General features: G+C 41.8%; 1 protein-coding gene across 1 annotated transcript; it reads right to left on the bottom strand.

The window, feature by feature from the left end:
* Positions 1-8,857: 8,857 nt before the first annotated feature.
* Positions 8,858-23,160, bottom strand: CD83 (CD83 molecule). Its single transcript, XM_085310105.1, has 5 exons — positions 23,037-23,160; positions 22,779-22,909; positions 12,850-13,066; positions 12,641-12,747; positions 8,858-10,632 (listed from the first exon to the last, which is right to left on the bottom strand). The coding sequence occupies exons 1-5, from the start codon at positions 23,077-23,079 to the stop codon at positions 10,474-10,476; spliced, it is 657 nt and encodes a 218-aa protein (XP_085166231.1). The 5' UTR covers positions 23,080-23,160; the 3' UTR covers positions 8,858-10,473.
* Between the last annotated feature and the right edge of the window lie 1,738 nt (positions 23,161-24,898).

The following is a 24,898-nucleotide window of genomic DNA, read 5'->3' as shown; positions in this document are numbered from 1 at the left end:
CTATAATGTAGCAAATTATTCCGACTTGACCATTACCCACAGGTTATGAAACTAATGAGCTAACAAAGAGTTGCCAACCAAGTTTTAGTCCCCACTGGGAGATGTTGGCCTGAACCAGTTCCCATTACAATGAATGACAAGTCACTCAGGCGTTAGAATGGGAGCAGACTCAGATCCTTCATTTGTCCATTTTTGAGACAAATTTTATGTGGGATGTGAATAATGGTGGAATGGAAGGACTAAAAACTTAAGGTCATACTTGAAAGCTGAATTACTGCTTTAAGAGAGGAAATCTCCCAGCTGGTAGTTGTTTCTGCCAYGTTGCCATTACCTGGATTGCTGTCAGAATTGCCAATTTAACCATGACCCTGGCCCCCATCCTGCTGTTCCCTGCTGTCTCAGCGCCTTCATTTTCTGAATCCAAGTATACCGGAGAGGAGAAGATGCGAAACCAGAAAATCTGCTGCAGCATCAGGACAAGCACATAATTCACCCAGGTGAGTTGTATGAGTTTATACCTTTTCCCATCTTTCTTTTCTCATTTTCTTTTGTCTTACAGCACACCATGTTCACATCTAGTTATGATCTGGCAGTGCAAATGCTTGGTATCATGTTAATATTTATTCCTTTGAATAGCCCCTCTAAAATGAAACAATTAGTGTTTGCAGGATCAAAACCATCATAACATCTGTATTCTTTGAGATGGCAAGTATGTTTTAAAGTTGCTCCTTAAGCTGCTTTGAACATTTTGGGCAATGCAAAAATAATGCATAACAATGACCTTTCAATAACAATATGTAATAATTTGTCAGTGATGAGGAGGGAATGCATCTGATTCAGTTATAATTTTATTATGATGGGTTATTTTTATTTTTATTTTTTTAGAAGCTTGTTAAATTAACATGAATGAGGTACAGTACCCTGGGTTTTATTAGAGGCATAAGAATCAAACTGATTCACAAAATGTTCTCTATTATTGCAAGTAATTGAAAAACAAAAGAAAATAATCTCTTCAGGAGTTGAACATACATGATTTCTTTTAAAGAGGTAGTGCTATGGGAGATAGGCAGCATTAATTTCATGCATGCTCTTTTCTACATGCATTATTTTTTAATCCTTTCAATAACTTGAGACCCACTATTCCTAGCTTAGCATTTTTTTAAAAAAAATTAATGCTTACGGCCCAATGTCAGTTCACTTTCTCTAGGCATGACTTGGATATTTAGCTTTATTCCTCATTGATTTRTGTTGTGGTAGGACCCAGCATTATCAGTCATTGTGCTAGATTCTGTACAGATTTGTGACAAAGATGAAGGCCCAGTCCACATGACCAGAAACAACACCAAGGCAAAAGCGAGAAACAGCGGTCCCCAGGCAGGGAGGGAAGGCCAGGACAAGAAGACAAGCTCAGCTGTTGTTGTGAAGGTTTGCAGAACCACTGCGTCATTTGCCTAGCCTGCCTTGTCCCCGTCCATTGGATACACCTCTTAAAAATATATATATAAATATAAAATGATGGAGAAGTTAAACTAGCAGTGAAGAAGGTGGTGGGAAATAGAGCAGACACCTGGTAGGATTTGTATTTCGCTAAATGGCCCATGCTAGGAAAAAATTTGGAAATGMCTCTCTAGGTTTCTTCTCCATTTCAGTTCTTTTGAATTCTTCTGTTCCTGGGAGAAGTTAAGGCAGCGCTTTTCCTGCTCCTTGTGATTCAAAGGACAAAAAATGAGCTGAGGCAGTGATGAGGCGCAGAGCAGCCGCCGGGSTGCGTGGACGCCCACCGGCAAGGGGTGCTGTACAAACACTCGGAGCCAGTCTTTCCCTTCCTGGTGTTCACAGTGGGGTGCTGGTGATGATGCTCCTTTTACGCCCAGCGAGAGAGCATTTCTCATCCCCCGCCATGTAGCGCGAGATGAGAGCCAGAAGAGTTTTGTATCACCATCCTCACGGCCTCTGGGAGCTGCTCGGAGAGGGAGGAGGTGTGGGGAGAGAARAGATATTATTGATGATCATGGGTCAGTTTCTGGTTAACTCTTAAACATATCCCAATTTTGTCTAGTTAGCATTTCATCAAAATGCAGCCATATTTTAAACAAAAATCTCTGCAACRTTTCTCTCTGGTGAAGTCCATTACATTTTGTGCTGCAGAACTTTGATCTCGCAGAACAGTCTCTTTATATTAAGTAATAAGGCATCATTTGGTTTGCATTTCATCCATTCTTTATCACATTTACATTCAGGTAATTGGTTCCACGTGCTCTTTAGTAAAAGAAAAATCCAACCGCAGTTCAGGCATGTTTACATTTATGGATGGATGGACTAAGTCAAGTGTTGATGCTTTCCCTCCCCCAAAGTGACTGATCCTAAAAGACTGCTTTGGTGGGGGGAGGAGAAGGAGAGTTGGCTATAAATGTTTAAAAATTTACCAAAATTACTCCCAACTGAGATGGTTTAAAAGCCCTAATTTAATGTACATGAAGCTTTAACACTTGCCATGCCACTGTGTTTATGTCAGAGTAGGCCTCCTGTGCATTCAGTCGTGTGTCGCTGTTTAGAATAACAAAACTTTAACTCTTTCCATGCTACTAGCTGTAAAGAAGAATGTATTTCCAARCTAAGCCTAGTAGTATTCCTACAAAATGGAGCAAAGCTGGTTTTTTTGTTTCCTAGGAATCTGGGGTTAGTAACTATGCTTGTCTTCTGTGCTGCTTGGAGGAAAAGAAATAGGTTGCCAGCATGAATTGTGGGACCTGAGAGAATAGTGGTGCGAGCATATTAAGCCYAAAATACAACGATTTTGCATGAAAGTAATTGTTGAGAAGAAGTAAAAACAAAGTACGGGCTGTGCTGCAAGCTACAGAACAGATTCATGTTCTGCATGCTATATAAAGATTAATCTTCATACACCGACAGTTGTTGTCAGTAGAGTTGACAGGGGTTTTTTTTGCTTTTGCTAATGTTAATGGAAATGTACTAGCACAATTTACCAGAGCCGTTTACAGCTGTTAAGACGGAGTGAAATGGAAAGAAGCTGTGAGAAGGAGAACCCAGGAGATTTGGCACCTGCCTAGGTGACGGGAAGCAGAAATTTAGAGGAGAATCTCTTATTCCAAGGTCATTGCAAATTTTGCTGAAGTTCTCTTTATTTAGCAACCGTAATAAATGTTCTAGGAGCGTTTTTTGTCTTTTCTGATGAGGGCTTCTTGGAATGGGGGGAGAAGGGGGAGGGATTCAGGAGAGGGAGCTTTTTAACCAGTTTGCTTTTAAGTAGAGTGTAGCAATCCAGCCACAACTGCTGTGGGTGTTAATCCACTTTACTGTATTTGTAAAGGAAGCAGGACAGAAGGCATAGCAACCTGATTTGYTTGTCATACTCCTCTGTGTGCTTTGCAAAAGTGCTAATATAGTATGCAAACCTGCTGCTTCTACTTAGCTGCCAAGCTTCTTGCAAAAAGACCCAAATGGATTATCTGTTTTTCCAGGATATTTATCGCAAAGTATRAGTACTTCATAGTCCTTGATGTCTTCTTCATGATACTGCGCCCTGCTAGCAAGACAGGGATAGTGAGTTCCTCTGTAACTTAGGTCCTGCTAAATGCAGGGTGAGAGGCATTTAGATGAAGGACGTATCCTCAGGATCAGCCTGGCACCCTATCGGGAGGGTGTTAGCGCCTCGCTTGTGATTGCAAACTTTTCTGTGTAAGGGGAGCATCAAGAGCTAAGGGTGGGAGCTGCAGCAGATGGTACAGAGAGGGAAAAGCTGCTTCCCTCAGMCAGGAGAGCAGCTTGGCTCCAGCTCTGTCCACAGTAACCCTTTCGTTGAACTTTTCCATGAGTTTCTGTGAGTTTCTGAGCAAAAACAAAGGCTGTGGAGATCCCCTGTGTGCAAAAGAAAAAGTATCTTTGCCCTGTAAAGAGGAGACTGACTCATTTACTATGGTCATGCTGCAGGTTTGGGATTTTTTTTTTTTTTTAATCCAAGCTTAAAACCTTTTGTAGCTGAGTGCCATGCAGACCAGAAAACAATGAGACCATAAACTTGGCTACAGGAGCCCGTGCTTGCATGTGCAGTTACCTGCCCATCGCTATCATACAGTTMTAAGATCTACTGGTGGGATGTGGGCAAAAGTTACCTTTGTTAAAATGCWATGTATTATGAACATTCACAAACTCAAGTGCAAAAGTGTTGCAGGCTGGGAGTTTCTGTAAGGATTACCAGTAGAAGTGCTTCACACTGATGAAAACCAGAATATAGAAAAGTGTCTCTGCTAGTGGCTCATTTGTCCTTGTACATTTGACCTTGAGCTAAGAGGTCAACAAAGAAATCAAGTTTCTTGTAAATAATATTGCAATTCTTGTGCGGCATTTTTATTAGCTTTTTTTTTTCTTTAACCAAAAGACAAGAGTTAATTATCTATTTCTGAGGCACATGATTGTCCATTGTTCGTTTTCCTACAATCTCGCATCTAGTCTTCATACTATAGTCCACAAATTTTGTGTGAGATACCTTTTATCAATTCTGGCAGAGGACAAATGTCTTGATGTGGTCCATTTATTCYGTGATGGAAATCTTATAGTAGTATTGAATTGTTTTTTGAGCATGAAAAGCATAGACTTATAGGGTCATAGGATAATTTGGGTGGGAGGGACTCAGCAAGTCTCTAGTCCAACCTTCTGCCCAAAGTAGGGGTAGCTATGGGACCAGACCATTGGTTGCTCAGGGCTTTGTCCAGTCAGATCTTGAAAACGTGCAAGGATGGCAATCGCACAGTCTCTGAGCAACCTCTTTCCCTGCTTGGCTGTCCTCATGGAGGAGAAAGCTTATATATATACATATATATATATATGTATATACACCCAGGCTGAAAAGCTCTCTTGTTTAAACTTAYGCTTCTTGCCGCTCATCTTCCCACCATGTAGCACTGTGAAGAGCCTGGCTCTGTCATCATCTTGATAACCTCCCCATAGGCATGGAGGAGCTGCTGTTGGGTCTCTCCAAAAGCTGAACTTGCTCCAGGTTATTGATGTCGTCCTTATTTTAGGTACCTAAAACTAGACACAGTATCTAGATATAGTCCAGGGAGTGCTGAGTCAGTCCCTCCACTCGATCTGTTGGCTGTGCTTCGGCTCATATGAGCCCAGATGCAGCTGGTCTTGGAGAACTCTTGTGTTCTGGACAYAGCTGTAAGGTTACTTCAGCAGCAATGCAAGCAGCACGCTGCATGTTCAGGGGAGCTGCCACGGCCCCATCGGCTTGGCTGCCCAGGTATGCATCGGCAGCCCACGTCACAGGAGGGGGGTGCTAGCTGGTGCTAACGGAGAGAAGGGGTTAATTTCTCCTAACTCATACATAACCCTACGCTCCCAGCTTGGTAGATAGAAGGAATGTGATTAAATCAGTGTTGATACTGAGTCTGAGAAGAGATGTGAGAGTGAATTAGCACTAGCTGGAATTCAGCTAGGATGAAAATAGCAATTAGGAGTGGGTGGAAGCTGTCGCACACTTGTGTTACAGGTGCTTGCTCTAGACCCCAGTGTTTGCAGAGGTTCCCCTCTCTCTTTTCCTAACAGGTTTTATTAAGCCAGTTTCTCTGACCATCAGGACTGTTTTTTCACCTTAATGTCAATGTCCAGCAGTTCAAACCTCTTGTTTTCTCTCCTGAAAGACAACTTGACTATAAATTTCCATTCAGCTCCAAGTAGGTATCAAGCTGTAAATATTCCCGGTCTCCCTGCCCCTCGCGTAGCTCATTCTCTCCTATTATAATGAGCTAGGGAGACTGAGGCACACCATGCAAACATTTTTTTTTTTTTAATGTTCTTACTGTCTTCACAGAAGAAATGACAAGAACTTGAAGGGAGAAGAGCCAATGTTTTTTGCTGGGAATGTGCAGTATGCTCTTTCCTTAGGACCTGTCTCTTCTCTTAGTTGTAGCTCCTTGCCATTAATCTGTCCTTGGGGTTTTCTGCACTGGCTGCAATGTTTGTCATCAGCCAGTCTATAAGACTTGTAACAGAGCAAACTRTAAAAGTTACCCCAGATATCCCACTTGCAGTGTAATAAATGCACACCTAAGTCAACTGCTGGGATGTGGTAAACTTTTCCATGAAAGGGTAGGCAGGCTTGTACGCCTCGAACCGAGGAAGTCCTAAAAGGACTCGCCACTCCTTGCAGTGACCCTTGTCAGTCTCACCACCACCCCTTCCCTTGGTGGATTTTTCAGGATTTACGTGATTGCTCTAGAGAATTAACTGCACTCTTTCCACAGCGTTATGTAGAAGTAATATCAACTGCAGTCAGCAAAAAGTAGAGAAGTGCAAACACAGGTCTTGGCAGACAAGTAAAGAAGGAACAGATTGTAAAACAAAAAAAGCTGATATTGTATTTATTAGTAGCTTTTTAACCTCCCCAGCAGTCTGTTCCAAAAATAATTAAGAGTTACAGTTTTCCTGATATTTACTTAAAAAAAGGGAGGATAAATACTTCCAGTTTACCCCTAAATATGTAGCTGCTAACAGTCTGTAACGTACGTCAGGTTGTTGTCTTCACAAACAGAGATGAGGAAAATCAATTTTGGTTCCCAAAGGACAGACTTATTGGTTGAGAAGGTCACTAAATACTTGCAGTTGCTCCATGGACTTGGAACAGGATCCCGTCTGTRCGGCATCACTGCCCTCCTTGTGCTCAGAGGGGAGAGCAAGGGGAACCCGTGTGCCGGAGTAATGCTCTTTATGCCCTCCAAAATAATTCTGCCTTATCCAAGGCAGGAGAAAGAAGGAAGAGAGGCAGCCTGCACATAGGAAACGATTCATATTCTCTGTATCCTTCACAAGAACATACCAAGGATTGCTTTGGTCCATGTTTTTGAACACAAGCATGCTTGTGGCTCTGACTCAGGGAAAAATAGGTTGAGAACTGTTCRGGCTTTACACAAAATACTACTCTTGCGGTGCCATCAAGGTCGTAGTCAGCCTGGTTGTCTGCTAGTCACACAAGTCAGGCTTAGCTAAGGGCTATAATTCATACACTCAGCATTTTATGCATTATGTTTTTTAGTTTTCCCTCACTGCCATTTTGGATATTCATTTAGCTGCAGTGTATCGCTGCTGTGATTTCTCTTTGGGGTAATCTCCCCCTGTAGTACACTGTTCCTCTGTATATTCCTTAATAAAATGTGCACAAATGCAATCTGTATATGTAATTTTATATATTTATTGTTATCTTTAAATGTAGATGGCTCACCTTTGAATAAAAAAATAGCATTTTTYCCTGAAATCTGCATTTTTCTAACAAAAAGTTACAAAAGTAACAAAATACTAACAAAAGTTTCTGTGGTTAAGGCATCTATAGGAGAGTCAGGAAACCTTGGATCTCTTCCTGGTTCTGACCCAGACTTCTTCAGAGAACTTCCCAATTTCTGGGTGTCKTAGCTTTTATTTGGAAAATAAGGATTATGGTATTTCCCACCTTGGGGATCGCCTAGAGTAACTGCATTCCTGAATRTAAAGCACTTCAAGATGTTCCGAGAGAAAGCATTATAAGGTAGAGTTGTAGCATACATATACTATTGTATTATCTTGCAAAACTAAAGGAGTCAAAACTAAGAAAACAAAATTTCCTGTCCAACAAWGTCTGTATAATTAACACAGCATCTAGCTTGTGCAATACACAAACACACTCCCTTCAAAAYTGAAGTATTAAATTCTTAAGATCATGTGCTCTACCAGGTTTATGCTGAATTGCCGGAGGGGGAGGAGAAAGGATCACCATCTCTTCTGAGGCATTATACTGAAAAACAGTACCTACCTTGTTCTGTAGGATTTTCAAATAAGCCCCCCTTTTTTTTTGGGGGGGGGCTTCATTTGCAGTATTTTTAGCTAATGTTAATTATTGCCCTACAATGCCATGGTAGTCTATTTACATTCTTTAAATCCCAGATGTGTAGGTACCTTCATTATTTATGAAGTTACCTRTGTCTTACCAGCTCTGTGATTCCATCAAGCATCTCGGCATAAGACTTTCTCACTGCTTATTACTGCTAATCTACTTAATGTATTTAAGTGGCCTTGAACATAACCACTTCTGCAGCACAGCCARGCCTAAAACAAAACTCCAGAATCAACCATGCTGAAGTGTCTGAGCTTGAAATTCGACTCCCAGTGTTGTGGCCTCAGGCCTGATCTTCTGTTTTGCAGACAATTTGACTCAGGAAAAAAAACGAACATAGCTGTTTACACAGAGTCTCTCTTTTTCATCCTGTCCTGTGTGATCTGACCCTATTTGTACATCTGAAATAGTAATTCAGGATGTGTTTCAGCCTTTGTTGCTGATTAATTATCAATTCCTTTCTAACAAATTTTCCCTTCCTCCCTTCATCCTATGAATGCAGAGTCAAAGTACTCCGGTCAGTTATATAGCTACTATAGCTGCACATTTAGTTCATGCTATTGCCAGCTGAACATGTGAATCACCCATGATGATGCACCAGGTTTATAAGTGAGCACAGGTAGACTGAGACATGTTCGTGTTTTCCTTGACTTGCCTGTYGGTGTGGGACAGGTGCCTTAAATTGTACTTTGAGCTTAAAATAAAATTTTGAGGAAAAAAATTAAAATGACCTTAGTTCTTTAGAAATGCATAAAATTATCCATTCCTTWATTATGCACATGTACATGCTCTCTCCCACATAGAAGACTTGATCAGGCTTCCACATCATTTAATGTAGTTATATTAAACCACAACTAATGCAGAGTATTTCTGAATTTATTTTGCCATGTGTGGTACACAGGAAAAATTAGTGGTAGGTTACCTCTGAATTTCTATTTCAAGTATATACATGAAACTGATCACAAAAAAAAAAAAAAAGCATATGTGGCATTAATTTACCATGCTTTGAATAAATTGTATATCCCATGTAACCGTTCTGGACAGGAGYCCCATGGAAGTCTAGCAGTGTAGAAATCCACTCAGTCGCAGGGACACTGTTGACCAACACATTCTGAAGTGTTCCYGTCAATACTTCAGAATTAGTCAAARGATTATAGACAAAGCCTCCTTCACACAGCCAAGAATTTCAGATTTCTGAGGCATTGAAAATCTCATGCCTCAGTTTAGCTTTTGAAGGATTTCATTTCACTCTTTTTTATTTTTTTTTTAATTTTTTTTGTAAAAGTCCTTGGTTGTGTTCTTAGGTGACTGCGCACTCTCATGCTGCTGCTCCATCCTCAGCACAAACATCCACAATCACTCTAGGCTCTTCTTGCTTCAACTTCTGCACCAGCAACCTGGCAAGGGAAGTGTCTTGACTTCTAGACTCCAGATTCTTGCTCTCTCTGATGCAAGAGGACAAATCTTCTCTCCCTTGTACTGTATGCTTGAGTTTAGCTTTTTCTCATKTCCTCATTTCACATATACTGTGCATTGTCAACACCAGAAGCAGATGTGTGTTTGCCCCATCTTCTGTTGCTATATCTGATGGCTGTCTCGATATATCCTAGAGCTACAGATGGCTGATATCTTCCAAGCCATGACCTTGGTCATCACTAGTGTAACTCCACTTACATAGACATTGCATACTGTGTTCTGTATTTTATAAAACGCACACAAAAAATCATCTTTGCATGTCCTTAATATCATATGTTGCCTCAATCTTTTTCTTTTTAATTTAAAGGTTAACAGTCCTATGGATTGACCTACCTAGAGGTGCCTTTGGAAATAACTGATRGATCCATTGTGGAAATCCATTGCTACATCCCCTGAAGAGATGAAAAGTTCCATTCRGTTCAGAAAGATTTCCAGAATATTTTCTCCCTTTTTACATTTCAGCCTGTCTGTCACTCTGAGAATATTTAAAAATGTTAATTTTATTTATACAGGACTACAATGTGCAGTTACCTCTTCATGATAAGCTAATGTTGTGTTGAGAGTTGCATCTCATTTGCAGTAAAGGCATTCAATTCTGAACAAGAGCACAGAGGGCAGAGCAGGGAGGACCCTGCACACTTAGCTTTCTAAAAATACTGTAGCGACTGTTGGGGGGGCATTTTCTTTTGTGTTTTTTTTTCCCTTTTTTGGAAAGATGAAAGCTATTAGTTCAGCGAAGAGCTTAATCTCCTGGCTTTACGCTGCCATGGCCTCCCTATAACCTGGTCTTCATATCACAGGAGTAGTCAGTCTTGTTCRGAGCAAGAGGACTGGAATGAAGTTGATTCCAACTTCATAATAGCACTGTAATGCAGTTATATAGCTGCCATGGTCTTCATTAGCCATCAAACACCAGAGAGTCACTGTAGTGCATACCAATGCTTTTCTGAAGACTTGTCCAGCGCAAGCAGATCACTGACAGATTGCCCATACTATCAGGCTCTCTTGAAGAGGCAATATATTAGCATTTATTTCCTCTCCGTACCACTCAGCTATCCGTCTCGTGTCATGTTTACTGATGAGCCCACAATGCCGTCAACACGATCAACTTAGACAGAACTCGAAGTAAGCTGATTTTTGTACGTGCTGTCACTGTTTAAATCCTGGAAAGTTGTCATTTCGTGTGCACTGATGAGGGTGAGCATGTGTTTCGCATCTTTTCTGTTTTTATGATAATGGGGAGACATACTATCTTTTCTTAGACACGTCTGGAAGAAAACAGAAAAGAAGGATTAAAATTGAGAGATGTTTTGAAAGGCAATTTTTAAAAGTTATAGAGTTTTGATTTTCTCTTTGCTAAACATAGTTTATTATAACACCATTTCCTTTACTGGATGCTCCCAGCGAAAAATGAATAGAAAGGCTGCAGTTTCTTGCTCAATTGCAGGAGCTTCACAGGATAAAAAATAGTCGTAAAAGGAAACCTATATTTAAGTTTTCGTATAAACAGGCCCCGCATCAGCATTTGCAAGTCTGCTTCCACCTGCCTTCAATATAGGCCAGTGTCTGAAATATTGTCATCAGGTTGTCAAAGTAAAGCCCTAGTCCTGCCACTAGTCTTACACTTAATGTCGCTGTTGAGTTCAGTGGGGATTAGGCACAGAGAGGACAAGGAGACTTGTAAGAACTTAACAGACATGTTAAATAAAAAAAGTTCCTTTGTGAGATCAGGGCAATATTAAATTTTGCTGAAAGCTAAGTTCATATCCAAGAGTAAGGTATGTATAATTCCATTAAAATGGTTATCTATAGAATATGATTTAGGTTTTTTTAACTGCACAGCTAAAACTGGACCTCTTTTATATATATGAGAAGGAAAGGTTTCTTTAGAGATCTGGAATTCTTTCAGGACACTGAGCAGAACAGGGTATCTGTCTTTTTTTGACTGATATCCTCGCTTTTATACTTTCATCCTGACAAATTCCTACAAGATTCATCTTGTCAAACTTTAGTCTGAACAGCACAAATTACTGGCAGGATTGTCAGTCTAAAAAAGAGACAGGCATAAATTTAATTGCTCCCTGAAGATAAATGAAAAGCTACATTTAGCTGCAGCTAATTAGATAATCTCCAATCAACAGTTATGATTCATGTGCTGCTGATCAAAACAATAAATCCAATATAATGTAGGCAGCAAAAGAGAAAAATGACCACCCACAACTTTGAGGTTGTTTTGGTTTTGTTTTTAATAAAGCCTACCTGTAACTCTGTCTCGCAGCAATCCCAAAGGAACAAGGAGGAAGGAGAAAAACAGTTGTTTAGAAATACAGCTGGTATTGCACTGTATTGAAATCTGAGGCACGTGTTACCTTGAAGGCATGATCTACAGGCCTCCGGATTTTCCTGCACGCCTGGGTAGCTTCACTGATACCATGTACAAAGCACAGTTCCCCTTCTGCCACCAAAGCTTCTCAGATACCTCCTTTCTCCATCTTTCCCAACACTATCAGGATTGACCATATAGCTAAACCTCCTGTAAGAAGGGACTGGTATTGATATTTCATTCCCGTAATGTTTTTGTGCCTTTTTTTTTCTGTTCACTGTACTTGCAAAGCTAACTCAAAGAAATGGGTAACAGGCCTGGCCAAACTCTTTTCTTGCCTTTGCTTATAGTGTTACTTTTCAACTGCAGATTAATTCTTGCAGCTAATTAATTCTAAAGAATCTTAACATATTTCTTTAACAACACCAAATGTCACAAAAGGAAAAAAAAAAAAAAAGCCCATCTGAAGTTGTCACCATTTTACAGGTAAGGAAAGAGATGCAAAAAACAGGTGGACTTGAATTTGTCCATTGTGCTGTCACACAAAGCAATGTCATAAATGAGGCAGGGATCCCAGAAGCCAGCGCCTCTATTATGGACAAATTCTGCCCGGGAACCAAACCTGAAGAGCTATTGCTATGCTCTCAAGCTGAATTTGCACTTGGAGTAAATGGAAGCAGAAATGAGCAGCGGGGAGCAGGAAAATAACTGTCTGTTCTCAGTTACAGCGGGTATAATGAAATGTTTTATCTCTTTGGGGCTCCATCCTGCATTCATTGTGCACCTGAGTTTCCTTCTGCCTTTGAAAAATACTGTGTGGGAATTTAAAGGGTTTAGTCATAAATTAAGTATGAAAGCCAAGTTCTGACTGGTTTTGTTAAGCTGGTGCTAGCAGGGAAAATTAGGGGGTTTTGTTGTTGGTTTGTTTGTTTATGAGAAAGAGAATTACTTACACAAGTAAAAAAGATGAGCAGTAAGTAAAAAATCCCAAGGCAAGTCAGCATGAAAAGCTCTGCTTTGTAATTTTTAATTTTTTCACCTTCTGGTACTCCAGGGCAACCTAAAACACAGAGGAAGGTGTTACGCTGGTGTTCAGGTGTTTATAAAATATTTTAATTTAATCCAGTGCAGAGCATGGAAGAGCTGAGAGTCTCTACTCTACCTGATACTTTCAATGTGACTGTGCCACTTAAATTGCGTTCTCCGCTTTGCTCCTGCAAAGTGCACTTGTATGTCCCACTGTTGTAGCTGGTAGCATTTTTGATCCTCAGTGCAAAGAGGGTGTCATTGGAGAGCTCTAGGGATCCGCCAAGTTCTTGTGGATAATAAGAGTCCACATCCAGGGCTTTCCATGCTTTTCCTTCCCCATGTCCAGCCATCTGGAAAACACAAATGTATTTCTTGTCTTGAGCAAGGATGTCCTCCTGAGTTTTAGGGGAAAGAGTTTTAAACCCAGATTGAGACTGGAAAGAGGAGAGGGGGARAAAAAAAGAGTTTAAAAGCTTCTAATGCTTTCCTGCCTGCAATCAGAATATATTTGCTTTTTTTGTTTAAATACATGTTATATTTAATAGTACATGCACGCACACACAGAATTACTATCCTAGGCCTCTTAATCTACCTCATCTGGACATAGGATACAATATGGTATCTGGTAAAAATACAATATGAAGTGGTAGGAACTTGCTCTCAAAGCCTCTAAATGGAGGCCCCCAGAGAGTTCAAATGGACATAGATGGTACCCAGGGCGGGAGCTGAGGGAGAAGCAGCCAGCCTCTCTCCCCACTCAGTGGCAGCTCCAGGGGACCAGCCCTCCCCAGCGAGGGCGGCAGTGAGCGATGAGGTTCCCYCATGGCCTTGGCATGCCCTGCCCGCAGGATTTCTGTGATGCCATGGGAGGGATCAAATCTGCCCGCTCCTGCATGCACACACCAAAGCGCATCAGTTCTGSCCTCAAAGGTAGATGTCCTTCCAGTGACCTCGTAGCCCAGAGGTCCTTGCAGGAACACGGCCCCGGAATTTGCACTTCACTGTGAAATTGGCCCCTGAAACCACAGCACATCTCTTGAGGAACGGGTATTTTTCTGCCTCCCTTCGACTCTTTATTGGAACAAAAGAAGAACAGAAATTGCTCTGATTTCTTCAGATTCAGTTGCATGAAGGTCACAAGCAGGTTTTGGTGCACTTTGGGAGCATTTGTACGTTGAATTTCTTAATYGTAACCAGAACAGCTACATTCCTTGGCGTTGCTGAGCGGCTGCTGGAGGAATGGAGTGTGTTCCCAGAACGGTTTGTGCTGTGGGGCAGTAGGATGCGCTGCAAATGACAATTGGCTAGGAATCACAAAGAAGAGCCGTATCACTAACTTGATCTGAAAGATGGTAGAAGGGTTTAAATTAGCCCCCGTCCATTCGTATTCATCGGTGTCGCTCCCTGGGATTGAAGGCAGCATGCCCTCTGTGAAGGTTTYCTGAGTAATAAATTCAGTCTTTCTGCGGACCGGTAGAGCCAGAGCTGGCTCATACAGTCCAAGGCTCAGGTTTTCAGCCAAACCTATAACTAATGCAAGCCAGGGCTTTTATTAATTTTTTTTCTTTTAAATAGACACATTTTTGGGTTTCATGTTGGTGCTTATTTTGTATCGGTATGGCTAGTCCATCAGGGTATAACAGTTACACTGTAAACTATTAAAATTGATATAATTCTCTCACATTAAGACTAAGAGGATCTGGTTTCCCTTTCACATGTTTGCATGAGGAAAGCGTGCTTAGGAATCCAGAAAGAAATACAGGCCTGATGCTCCTTCACACTTTGTTACTTTCACAGTCCCAAAGTAGTGTAAAATAAGCTGCAAGCTGGGGAACCTTTCAGGAATGAGGGAACTGGACTGAGGCACAAGATTTTCATCACTGTAAAGATCCTTTCTCTGAAAGCCTTTTTTTTAGTGCATCGGCYGAAACATGGAGCAGTAGTTCCTTGGGGCTTTCCACACTTTACCCAGCAACAGGGAAGAAAGTACCTACTTTCTCTTAATTCCCCTTCACCCCAGCTTCTCTTTCCTATGACACTCAATGCAAAGATGAGCAATATCTATAGTGGTTTTCAGGCTGTAGGGACTTCACTTTACTACAGAGATCAGACATTTTAAGGTCCTGTTTGTTATCAGAGAGGTAGTCAGAGAAATTCTAATATATAAGCTAGGTTCAGATCTGGTTACAGATGGGTCAACAGCAGTTAAGTGAATTGAGTTGACCTCCATCAGATCTAATTTTTGAAACCCTTTCTTTGCCACCCTCTTCCTCACAAAACTGCCCACGGGGCAATAAAGAGAACCAGCCTAGCGGCTCTCCACTTTGCCCTAAAATGTAGATAATAGACCCGATCTACCCYAGGAAAATTAGGCTTTTAAAAATTCCACTGGAAGAACAAATAATTGCTTTCTTGGGTGCTGGTAGACCATGTTATTATCTTGTGACAGAGACCTGGGAATCCAAAAAACACTTTGATTTTTGCTTATGCAATTGCAAGCTCTGCTCTCAGTATAAGGGAGAAATAAGTTAGGTCCATGTAACCTATGCCTAGCCTTTTTTTGCTTAATGGTTTAGCTCCCCTATTTTAAGAGGATGCTGAGAGACAGGATAGCTTATGCCTCCAGTGTTTTTTGAGGTGCTCATTTTAAGTATAATTACAGGCTGGCCAAGTACTGTGAGAGCACCGCTGGAGGCGAGGGGGTCAGAAGGGCTCACCCTTTGTGTAGGCCATAGTGTTGTCCATTAGGCTGTGTGAACCACACGCATTTCCCCAAAACAGAAGAAAAAGTTAAGTTTGTGGCCTAACCTGGCTCCTTCACCTAGGGAGAAATCAGTAGTGGTCTGGGTTGGGGTCGTAAACCTTTGCACTGGAGGAGGAGGAGGAGGAACAATTCATGGCTTTGATTGTGGGTTTACATGCCTCTGATTTCCATTAAATCTCTTTTATGAAGAGCAAAGGCAGTCCWCTGTGTTGCTTATGCGCCCAGCAGCGTCTTTTCATTTTTTAGGCTGCAGAGACATCTGGTGGCATTTTTCCAGCCTCTACAACCATCCTTGCTCAGAGGTCACAGCAACCTTTTCCCTTCTCCTGATGCTCTGAACCAGACCTTCTTCCAGTGAAATCTTATCTCTTACTATCTTAGCATAAACCATCAAACCCTCCCTTTCTAAATTATGGAAGTAGCAAGAAAACAATTTGCACAGTGTATCCCCATCTCCCAGTCGTTTAAAAGGAAGTYCATGAAATGTTCAGTCGGGTCATCATTCTGCCTCTTAAATGCGCTATTCAAGCTAACTTCTTTTTCCCCCAAACCTAATTAAAATTACCAAAATGGCACTTTGTTTGCCACCTCCTGTGAATTACTTGGCAGGCTCTCACTAGACGGATCATTTCGCAGCTCAAGTTCCTATGATAATCCAGTGCTAATTCATGCCAAGTCTCCTCTAGGTGATAGCGCAGCACAAGGTAAATGCTAGGGGTTTTACCTAATTAATTCCACACCAGCTTAGAGGGTATCGATTTGGAGCGCTGTCGGTGGCAGCAATCCACTTGTGTAGGGACCATCCTCTCCTTTAATCAGCAACAAAATGTTTTCTGCCTCGATTTGTTTGTGTTTTATTTTCCTTGTGTGTTAGCGTCGGCTGGAGCCGCTGCACACTGCCTCCTCCTGCTAACCGCCAGGACTGAGGAAAGGGAGCTGGTCTTTTCCTGCTCCCRTATTTTCTGTTAATGGCTCTACCAAAATTCAGCAGAAAAATCGTGAATCGTGCGGAGACCAGTGGAAATATATGCTGTTGAATCTATTTGCATAAAAAAGGACTCATTATCATGGTGGCCGCTAGGGATTACTGAAGCAAGGTTTTTGTTGGGAAACAGGGAGCTGCAAGCAGGCAGCAGCATTCTGCCTGCCTGCATAGAACTATCTATTCAGAAATTAAACAACAAATGAAATATGAGTTTATTTTTATTGTCGCACATACATTGGCCAGTGGCAGTGTTCGTGACAGGCTTTTTCAGAAATCAGCCTGAAGGCTAGATCTGTTGTTTTCCATCACCTTCATGGCAGTGAGGGGCAATGCTGTCCTCAGGGGTGGATAATGAGGCCAATGCTGTCTAACACCTTCATTAATGACCTGGGCGATGGGGCAGAATCTGCCCACAGCAAGTTGGCAGGTGATGCAAAACTGGYRGGAGCGGCTGACACACCAGAGGGCTGTGCTGCCACTCACAGGGAGCCCGACAGGCTGGAGAAAGGGGCAGAGAGCAACCTCAGGAAGTCCAGCACGGGGAAGGGCCAAGCCCTGCCCCGGGGAGGAACAGCCTCCTGCACCGGGACAGGCTGGGGCCGACCAGCTGGAGAGCAGCTTGGCAGAGAAGGCCCTGGGGGTCCTGATGGACACCAAGTTGGCCAGGAGGCAGCAACGGGCCCTTGCAGAAAGAAACCTCTGGGGCTGCATTAAGGCAGAGCGCTGCCAGCAGGTGGAGAGAGGTGATCCTTCCGCTCTGCTCAGCCCTGGTGAGACACACTGGGAGTGCTGGGGCCTTCCTGATGGGTGAGGAAGATGGGGCCAGACTCTTCTCAGTGGTGCCCAGTGAAAGGACAAGAGGTAATGGGCATAAACTCAGATGCGAAAAATGTGGTTTAAACATAAGAAAGACATTTTTTCACTGTGAGAGTAGTCAAACACWGGAGCAGGTTTCCCAGGAAGGCTGTGGAGCCTCCATCCTTGGAGAAGTTCAGAACCTGACAGGACACAGCCCTGAGCAACCTGYTGTGAGCAGGASGTTGGACTAGATCCTCAGAGGTCCCTTCCAACCTCAGCTGTGCTGTGGTTCTGCTACTGTAAGGGTGACTCAGTGTCAGGGCTGTGCCAAAGAATCTTTCTTTCCAGAAAACATCCTGTTTCTCCTTCCCTCTGTCTCTCTCCCTCCCTCCCTCTCTGTCTCTTAATTTTTACAAATACAAATCATTCAATGAACCACTAGAAATTTAAGAGACTTGGTTATAGAAATGCTTGAATCAATCCATCTCCAAGTTAAGAGCTTCAGAAAGTTTGGCCATAAAACCTGTTGGCCATAAAGCCTKGCCATCGGCTCTGCCTCCACTAGTCTTTGTTTAAGCTCCTTGACATAATTTTTATGACCTATATCACAGGTTAAGCCCATCATACTTGGACTAAGGGCTGTTACAAGTCTTGGTGCTTCAGAGATATCAGTAAGAAAATGTAGGTGCAGAAATGCAGCAATGAGGGGGAAATTTCTAATTACTTACCATGGCAGATTCAAAGTAATCCCCCAGTTTCTGATGAGCTTAACTGCAATTTATTGCAGTTCAGCCAGCAGTAAAATCAGAGGCATTTAAGTCTCTCTTTTTTTAGAGAACAAATCATAATATAGATTGTACTCTGGTCCATAGTACAAACTCACAGTAATCTATAGGTAATGTGGCTGGCCAAGTCATTTATAGTGAATAGTTTACTGGACAAATGTAACCCTTTCCTTCTTTCCTCTTTCTCTCTCTGTACCAATATTTCCTCCAATGTGATCTGCAGCATTATACTGATCCACAAGACAGTAGAAAATAGTGGTAAGAAATACATAATTTGCTCAGTGTGTTCAGTTAAAAGCTGAATGACCAGGCGGCTCRTAAGAAATGCCGAAGACTGACACGAGCCCATCTGAGCAAAAGCGTGGAAACACTCGGTCTACAGAGGCTGCAGTTCTCTCACCTGTATTCACCAGTCAATTGACTGATTCCTGTGAGTTTATCTTGGCTGAGAGCTTATTGATAAGAGTAGTGGTGACAATACTGTGGATATTAAAATAGGATAGGCTCAACTGAAAATTGATACTCTTCTGTTCTCTGATTGAACCAACTCTGAGAAATAGGTAGAATAAATAYGCCTCCAAAATATAAATGCCCTTCAGCAAACCTTTCTTTTTCAGAGAACTAAAACCAAGGTGAAGTTGTCCTGCCACCACATAAAGGATGTTCACCTGTGCTGTAGTACTTAAGCCCAGCTAATCAATTAAAACTTAATTTTATCATGCACACATGAGATCAAGCAGTTATTAAGTTAATTCATGTTCTCTGCTCTCATTAAATATCTCAATAAATTCTTCTCATAGAATTTTTCTCAGACTAAGGTGGTCCTTCAGCCCCGAGGTAGATCACATTGCCAATATAATCCACTTTTGCCATAAAAGCAATTCTTTTTATTTTAAGCAAAATGGTTCAGGTCCAAGGTTGCTGTCAATGTAAAAGTGAAACATAGTAACATTAACTTTCTTTTTTCCTTTGGGTAGGATAATTGTAAAAAATGATTTTGTTCAAAAATTTACCAGAAACAAAGGCCAAGTTGAAATTTCTGGCTGCTAGAGAGATCATTGATCTGAAAAATATATACAACCACAAGGGACTTATTTTCCAAAACAAAATATCTAGAATTCTGGCAATACCTGATAGCTAACCTATAATGAATCACAACTGAGTTGAAATCACCCAACAGGCGTATTTTGCAGAACAAAAGCACTTTCACATTTGAGTAGTGCTGAAGGCGCGTCCGTATGTTTCCTATATAGTGTCATGTAGACATACCAATGTTAACTTTGAACAGACATAAATTGTGGGCACATGTGAGTGAACACTGTGCTTTACAAAGAAAAAAAAACAACAAAATACTACCCAAACACAGAATAACAGTAAAGAAATTGCATGTTACATATTGCAATATTGCAGGCCCAGATGGAAAARCCCTCTGATTCAATCACACAACCTTTTTCCCTTCCTTCCCTCCTTTCCTACAGCTGAAGGCACATTGTGCTAGCTCTTGTCAGGCAAAAGAATTGTTTTGATCATGAATCATTTCCACTGCTCCCTTCCTTTCCAAATCATGAATGTGCTGAGACTACTTGTAGTTGAACACATGTCTGAGTAGCATTTTACTGTATTTCTTTAGGTACATTAGAAGTTAGACTGAAGTAAACCAGGAACTACTTTCTTATGCTAATAGATAATAATTATGAATATTTAGTCAGTGGACTTTCCTTTCAAGGATGATATGATTAATACTAAATCTATAAGGTCTAAAATCTGTAAGTCTACAAGGTTTATTCTTATTTTGTAATATGACTTCTCCCTCTATTTCTGCCACAATTTTTATGTTTTTCACGGAAGTGCAATRAAGTTGCACTTTTCTCTACTGAAGTATGACCTTCCCTCCTCTTCCTTTAAATTTGGTTTAGATTACTATTTTTCTGACTAACAGTCGAACAAAATAGCTAAATAGCCACTGTGACTTCATTTGTGTGTGCTTAAACTTTATTTGTAAACCATATATAAAGTAATAATGATCAGCTTTTACGAAGCTGTTCTTATTTTCAATGAATTATGCAAACAGAAACTGTTCAGTTCTCCATAGCACTATGAGGAAGATAGATAGATAGATAGATAGATAGATAAAGTTAGATTACCCAGATTCTCGTTTTTTTGGGGACATGGGGATTGGAGTCAGTATTTCTATATGCAATTGCGTATGCCTGGGTGCTTGTGCAAAAGTGACCTACTTTTCAGTTCTCAATTAGCAAAATTCCACATTGCTCATAGCTCTGTGGCATGTAGGATTGCCAAAAACGGATCCCAATGGATCAAAAAATGGATCACCCTTAAAAGGTACTACCATTATGGAATAAGACCTGGACCAGGATGAAAAAGGATATGCTTGCTAGGCATACCTATTAGAATGATTTTTGCTTAGAAATATTTCAGTCTGAGCTGACTGATTTTGGTCCTGATCCTGCAGAGAATTACTTAGACTCTTGACTTTATACATATGAATAATCCTGTTGGCTCCAAGGATACTACTCCTATGAGAAGTTAAACACATGCATGCCTATTTACAGTATAAGACTTTAGCACTAACAAGTATTGCTGAATGCAATACTGCCTTATTACATTCCATTGGATTTTGACACTAGAGCACTCAGTTAAACAATTATTTCTCCACACAGAACTGAAAAGGCAGGTATTTTTAAATAGCATCTTTTTTTAAGTAGATCACACACACACACGAAAAGTGTAAAAATKACCCTTAATTGCTCAGAATATGCAGTGGTGCCAGTGGAGAAAAGGAGTTTGTTTGCTGAGTATTTGCCCTCTTCCAAACACAGCGCTGTAACATTGTCACCATAATTTTTTAAAGCAGCAGAAGCAGAGGTTAATTGCTTGCATTTACTGCACTGTTCAAAGTGACCTTACACAAAGATTTAGCCTAACAGCTGCTTGAACTTTACAATCTGAAATTTCATACCATTTGTTGGAATTACTTTTTAATTAGCCCTTTGGGGGTATGTGTGGTGTTTATTGATTAATCTTTCAGTAGCTGTTTTTTAAATAACAGATTAATTCTGTGCTGGGTTGCCTGGTCACACTCTGCTGTTGCTTTACCCTCCATCTGAAGCATTTTGAATGGGGACAGCAGCACACRGGCAAAGGCAGGGAGAGCACAGAGGTGTCCAGAGCAGCTGGATTCAGTAGGCATATTGGTACCCYGGGCCCTGGTCAGAGGCATGGCTACATTGCATGGCAGCGAGCAGCAAAGAGGTCTCCCCRTGGCCTCCTGTTTAGCTAGCGCCACAAGCAGAAGTTTCTTCAGTGTGGAACACAGAGCTCAAATTATTYTTTCCTGCTGAGAGTCCAACTTACTAGCTTTAATGCTGTGCTTTCCTAACGTGGTGGCGACTGGGGCCTGGGCCAGTAGCGTGGGAAAGCAGAAGGCAAAACAGAATAGGCTGACACCAACCCCTGCTTCAATACCAGTATTCAAGCAAATGCCCCCTCTCAGTGGTGTCTCACAAGCACTCAGCCCGGCTTCTCAGAAAAAGGAGGAGACTACAGATGCCGCAGCTACACAGAGGCTGCTTGCCACATGTTCAAAACAGCTCTGGCTGAGCTGGATGCCTTCAGGTTGCAGGTGTCACCCAGGCACCTTCAGGTTGCAGACAGCTGCTCATTGTCGTAGCCACACGTGTCGGCCGCAGTACCCCTGTGTAATAGTGTTGCTTGTTGGTTTCCCGGAGGGAAAAAAATTTAAACTACATCTGACTGAACTGCTGAGGAAACCAAGGCTGCAGTTTCACCTTCGGGTGGAGACAAATTAACAGTTTGTGTCCACCACCAAAAAGAGGTCTCTCTCCTCCCTTCACTGCTCCCCCTTTTTGCCTCTGCATGGGCAGGCTCCCATTACATGGGTAAGTGATTCATCTCTGTAACCCACAGCATTTTTATTCCTAGATTGATTTTTCTGCTGTTGTAGAAAGTTGACTTAGTATTGACAGTTGACAGTCTGCTTCTGTTTCTGTGAGCAATTCCAGCTTTAAARGGCTGAATAGTATTTTCTGTTCATTAGTGGATTGATCTTTGTAGCTGTCCTGCAAGTAGGTGGTAAGGAGAATTGTCCTGCCTTAGAGATGGGAATTCTGATTCAGGGCAGCCAACATGAGGTAACTCAGAATTTTCTAGCTCCCCATCTACATTCTGCATGTCCTGCTTTTATGCTCAACCCCACTAGCCAACACCCTTTTAAAGAATAGCAAGTATTTTAAATAGTAGAAAGTATTTGTTTAGTTCTTCTATTTCAAAGAAAAAATCTGCACCTATTTGTGGGGGGAGACCAACCAAGGAGCAATATCACTTATGTTGCAAGGTTTAAATATCAGCTTTTGTTCTAAAGGAGAATCCTGGAAAGGCTGGAAATCTTGGAGTGGTGTTTGGCAGGCTGTACACATGACACCTTCTGAATTTTGATCTCTGGAGGCTAACAGTAGTTAAATAGAAAAGCAGGCCAAGAGCAATACAAGAATCATGCTCAGACAGTCTGTCTACAATGACATGGAAAGTGCCTACACTCCCTGATCAGCCCAAACACTTCTATGCTGCCTTATCTCCACCGCACTGATGGGAGGATGCCTCTTCATAAAATAACACATTTAGTAAAAGACAAGCCAGCATCAGGTGGGAAAGCAAAGCAGCTTGCTCAAGTAACTTTAACTTTGTCTTACTTTATACCAAGACACTGTCTGGTAGGTGACTGTGGAGTCCTGATGAACTTTACAGGGCAGCAGCGCTTCTTCAGCACATCTTACGGCAACATCTGGAACAGCCACAGAAGCCCCATGGATCAAGCACCAGGCTGCAAAGCACAGGTACACGTTGGCTTTAAAAGAGATTGCTGAGGCATTCCTTCCTGACTTTCCAAAACGTATCTCCCACAAAAGAAGTGAAAGACCAAAATGAAAAATGCAAGGCTCCCTACTCACCATTGCACAGGAGGAAGAGCCGAGCRGAGGATCTCGAAGACATGTCTTCTGCTTCTTTAAATCGCAGAGCAACAGCAGCGTGCCTCTTCACAGGAAGGGCTGTGAGAGCAGAGTGAAAGAGCTACTGCTTCTACCGTGGTATTTCTGGAGGCAGACTGGGGAATCCCCCAGCCGACTTATTCTGAAGTTCATCACGTCACAGGGAAAATCCCTACGTGTACAAGCCAGTGCTCCTCCCATTAAATGTTTCCCATTTTTCCAAGTGTCTGCACTGGTTGTATCCCCTTGCCTTACCCCCCCTCCCCCCGTCTATGTTGATCTGAACAGAAATACAGTTGATCTTGGGGCACTGTGGGCCAGCATGAAGGGCATCAATACAGGTGCTCAAATAGTCTCTCTCATCTGACAAAATGGCAGGGGAAAGGGTTTGTCAGCCTCTTGAAATTCCTCCCAGCTTTTTTCCTGCTGTTTCACGGAGTGTCTGTGAAGAAAAAGCTTGGCCATATTCAGTGGCATTTCTGAAAACACATTTAAACCTTCAGGTGGTAACATCAGGAGGGCACTGCAACTTAGCTCTAAGGGCTAAGCAGGAATTTACAGCATGGCTGCACAGTCTGAACTATACTTAGTGCTGCAYGTGTAACTCCCCATATAGGCACTCTTGATCTAGAAGAAGCATCTATTCTCAGTGCATTTTGTCATTTGAAACAAGCAAGGGCAGCTAGAGTGACATAACTATACTAAACTATACGCCAGAAAATTTCCCCGTGCAAACAAATCAAGGTGGCTCCCAGCAGAGGAACCATTTGGACATCCCCTCTAGATGTCTGAAAAAAAAAAACAAAAAAAAAAAACCTCCTCTCCTTGTGATCTGTAAGAACTGTTTCCCCCTGGAGAATTTTTGAGGAAGTCTGAGGTTGAACACATAAGCATTTACAAATCATGAAACTCAAAGTTGCTGACATGCTATTTTTGGAAAACAGTTTCGGCTGTTGTCTTTAGACTCAAAGAGAGCCTAAAGGAGATCAAGATGCTCAGAAGTCTTTTAGGAGCTTTTTGAGTTTTGATGGATAGAGAGCATAAGGGTCAGCCCTTCTAAAAACCAGTTTCCTTGAAGACACGTCAGGCTGGGCACTCTAAAGCCAAATCAGCTTTAAAAGGCTTTGAGARGAGAAGTTAGTTTGACAGATCCTCAGCACATAGAAGTCCATCTCAGCCCAGTAAGCTTAGTGGGTGGGTAATGCCTTCAGAAACCCCAGTCTGTGCTGTGAGGGAAGTCAGACAGCAGTTTCACCAGGAGCCTCACTGCTGAAATAGCCTACCTATTTTTAAAGCTTATTGCTTCTATTTCCATTGACAGATGTAGTAAATATAACAGGCTCTGAACTTTTTTTTTCTGCACATGTTTTCCTGTTTCCTGTTTCAAATGCCTCAATCCATTACCTAGAAGAGARGTACCAGTAAAAAGTAAATTGCAGGGGATCTGTCTATAGGGAGAGAAAATCTGAACTCTTGCTGCTTTCTCCTGTGTGAGATGATAATAGAGTCCTAGCAGAGAAGACAGACRTGAACGCATTTTGCTGAAGGAAATCTTGGAGAGAAGAGGGCTCCAGTTAATATATTTCACATCTGTTCTTCACTAAAATGGTAGTGCTCTTGTCCCMCTGAGTCAGTCACACACCAAGCCAACCCCTGAGAACAGCAATCAGCTTTCACCCATGTATCTTACAAGTCCTTCAGAGCTACAAATTTACCCTTCATAAATGATCAAGCAGCAAAAACCTCCTGCACCCCCCCTTGGCTTGGAAGGAAACATACAGTGACAAACGCCCAGTAAGCTGCTACCCCAACTGTGGGCCAAC

The sequence above is a fragment of the Rhea americana genome, unplaced genomic scaffold (genome assembly GCF_003343005.1).
Source record: "Rhea americana isolate MKP2758 unplaced genomic scaffold, rheAme1 scaffold_31, whole genome shotgun sequence".
Lineage (NCBI taxonomy): Eukaryota > Metazoa > Chordata > Aves > Rheiformes > Rheidae > Rhea > Rhea americana.
The sequence above is the reverse complement of the archived record's forward strand: the minus strand, read 5'-3'. Positions and strand labels throughout refer to the sequence as shown.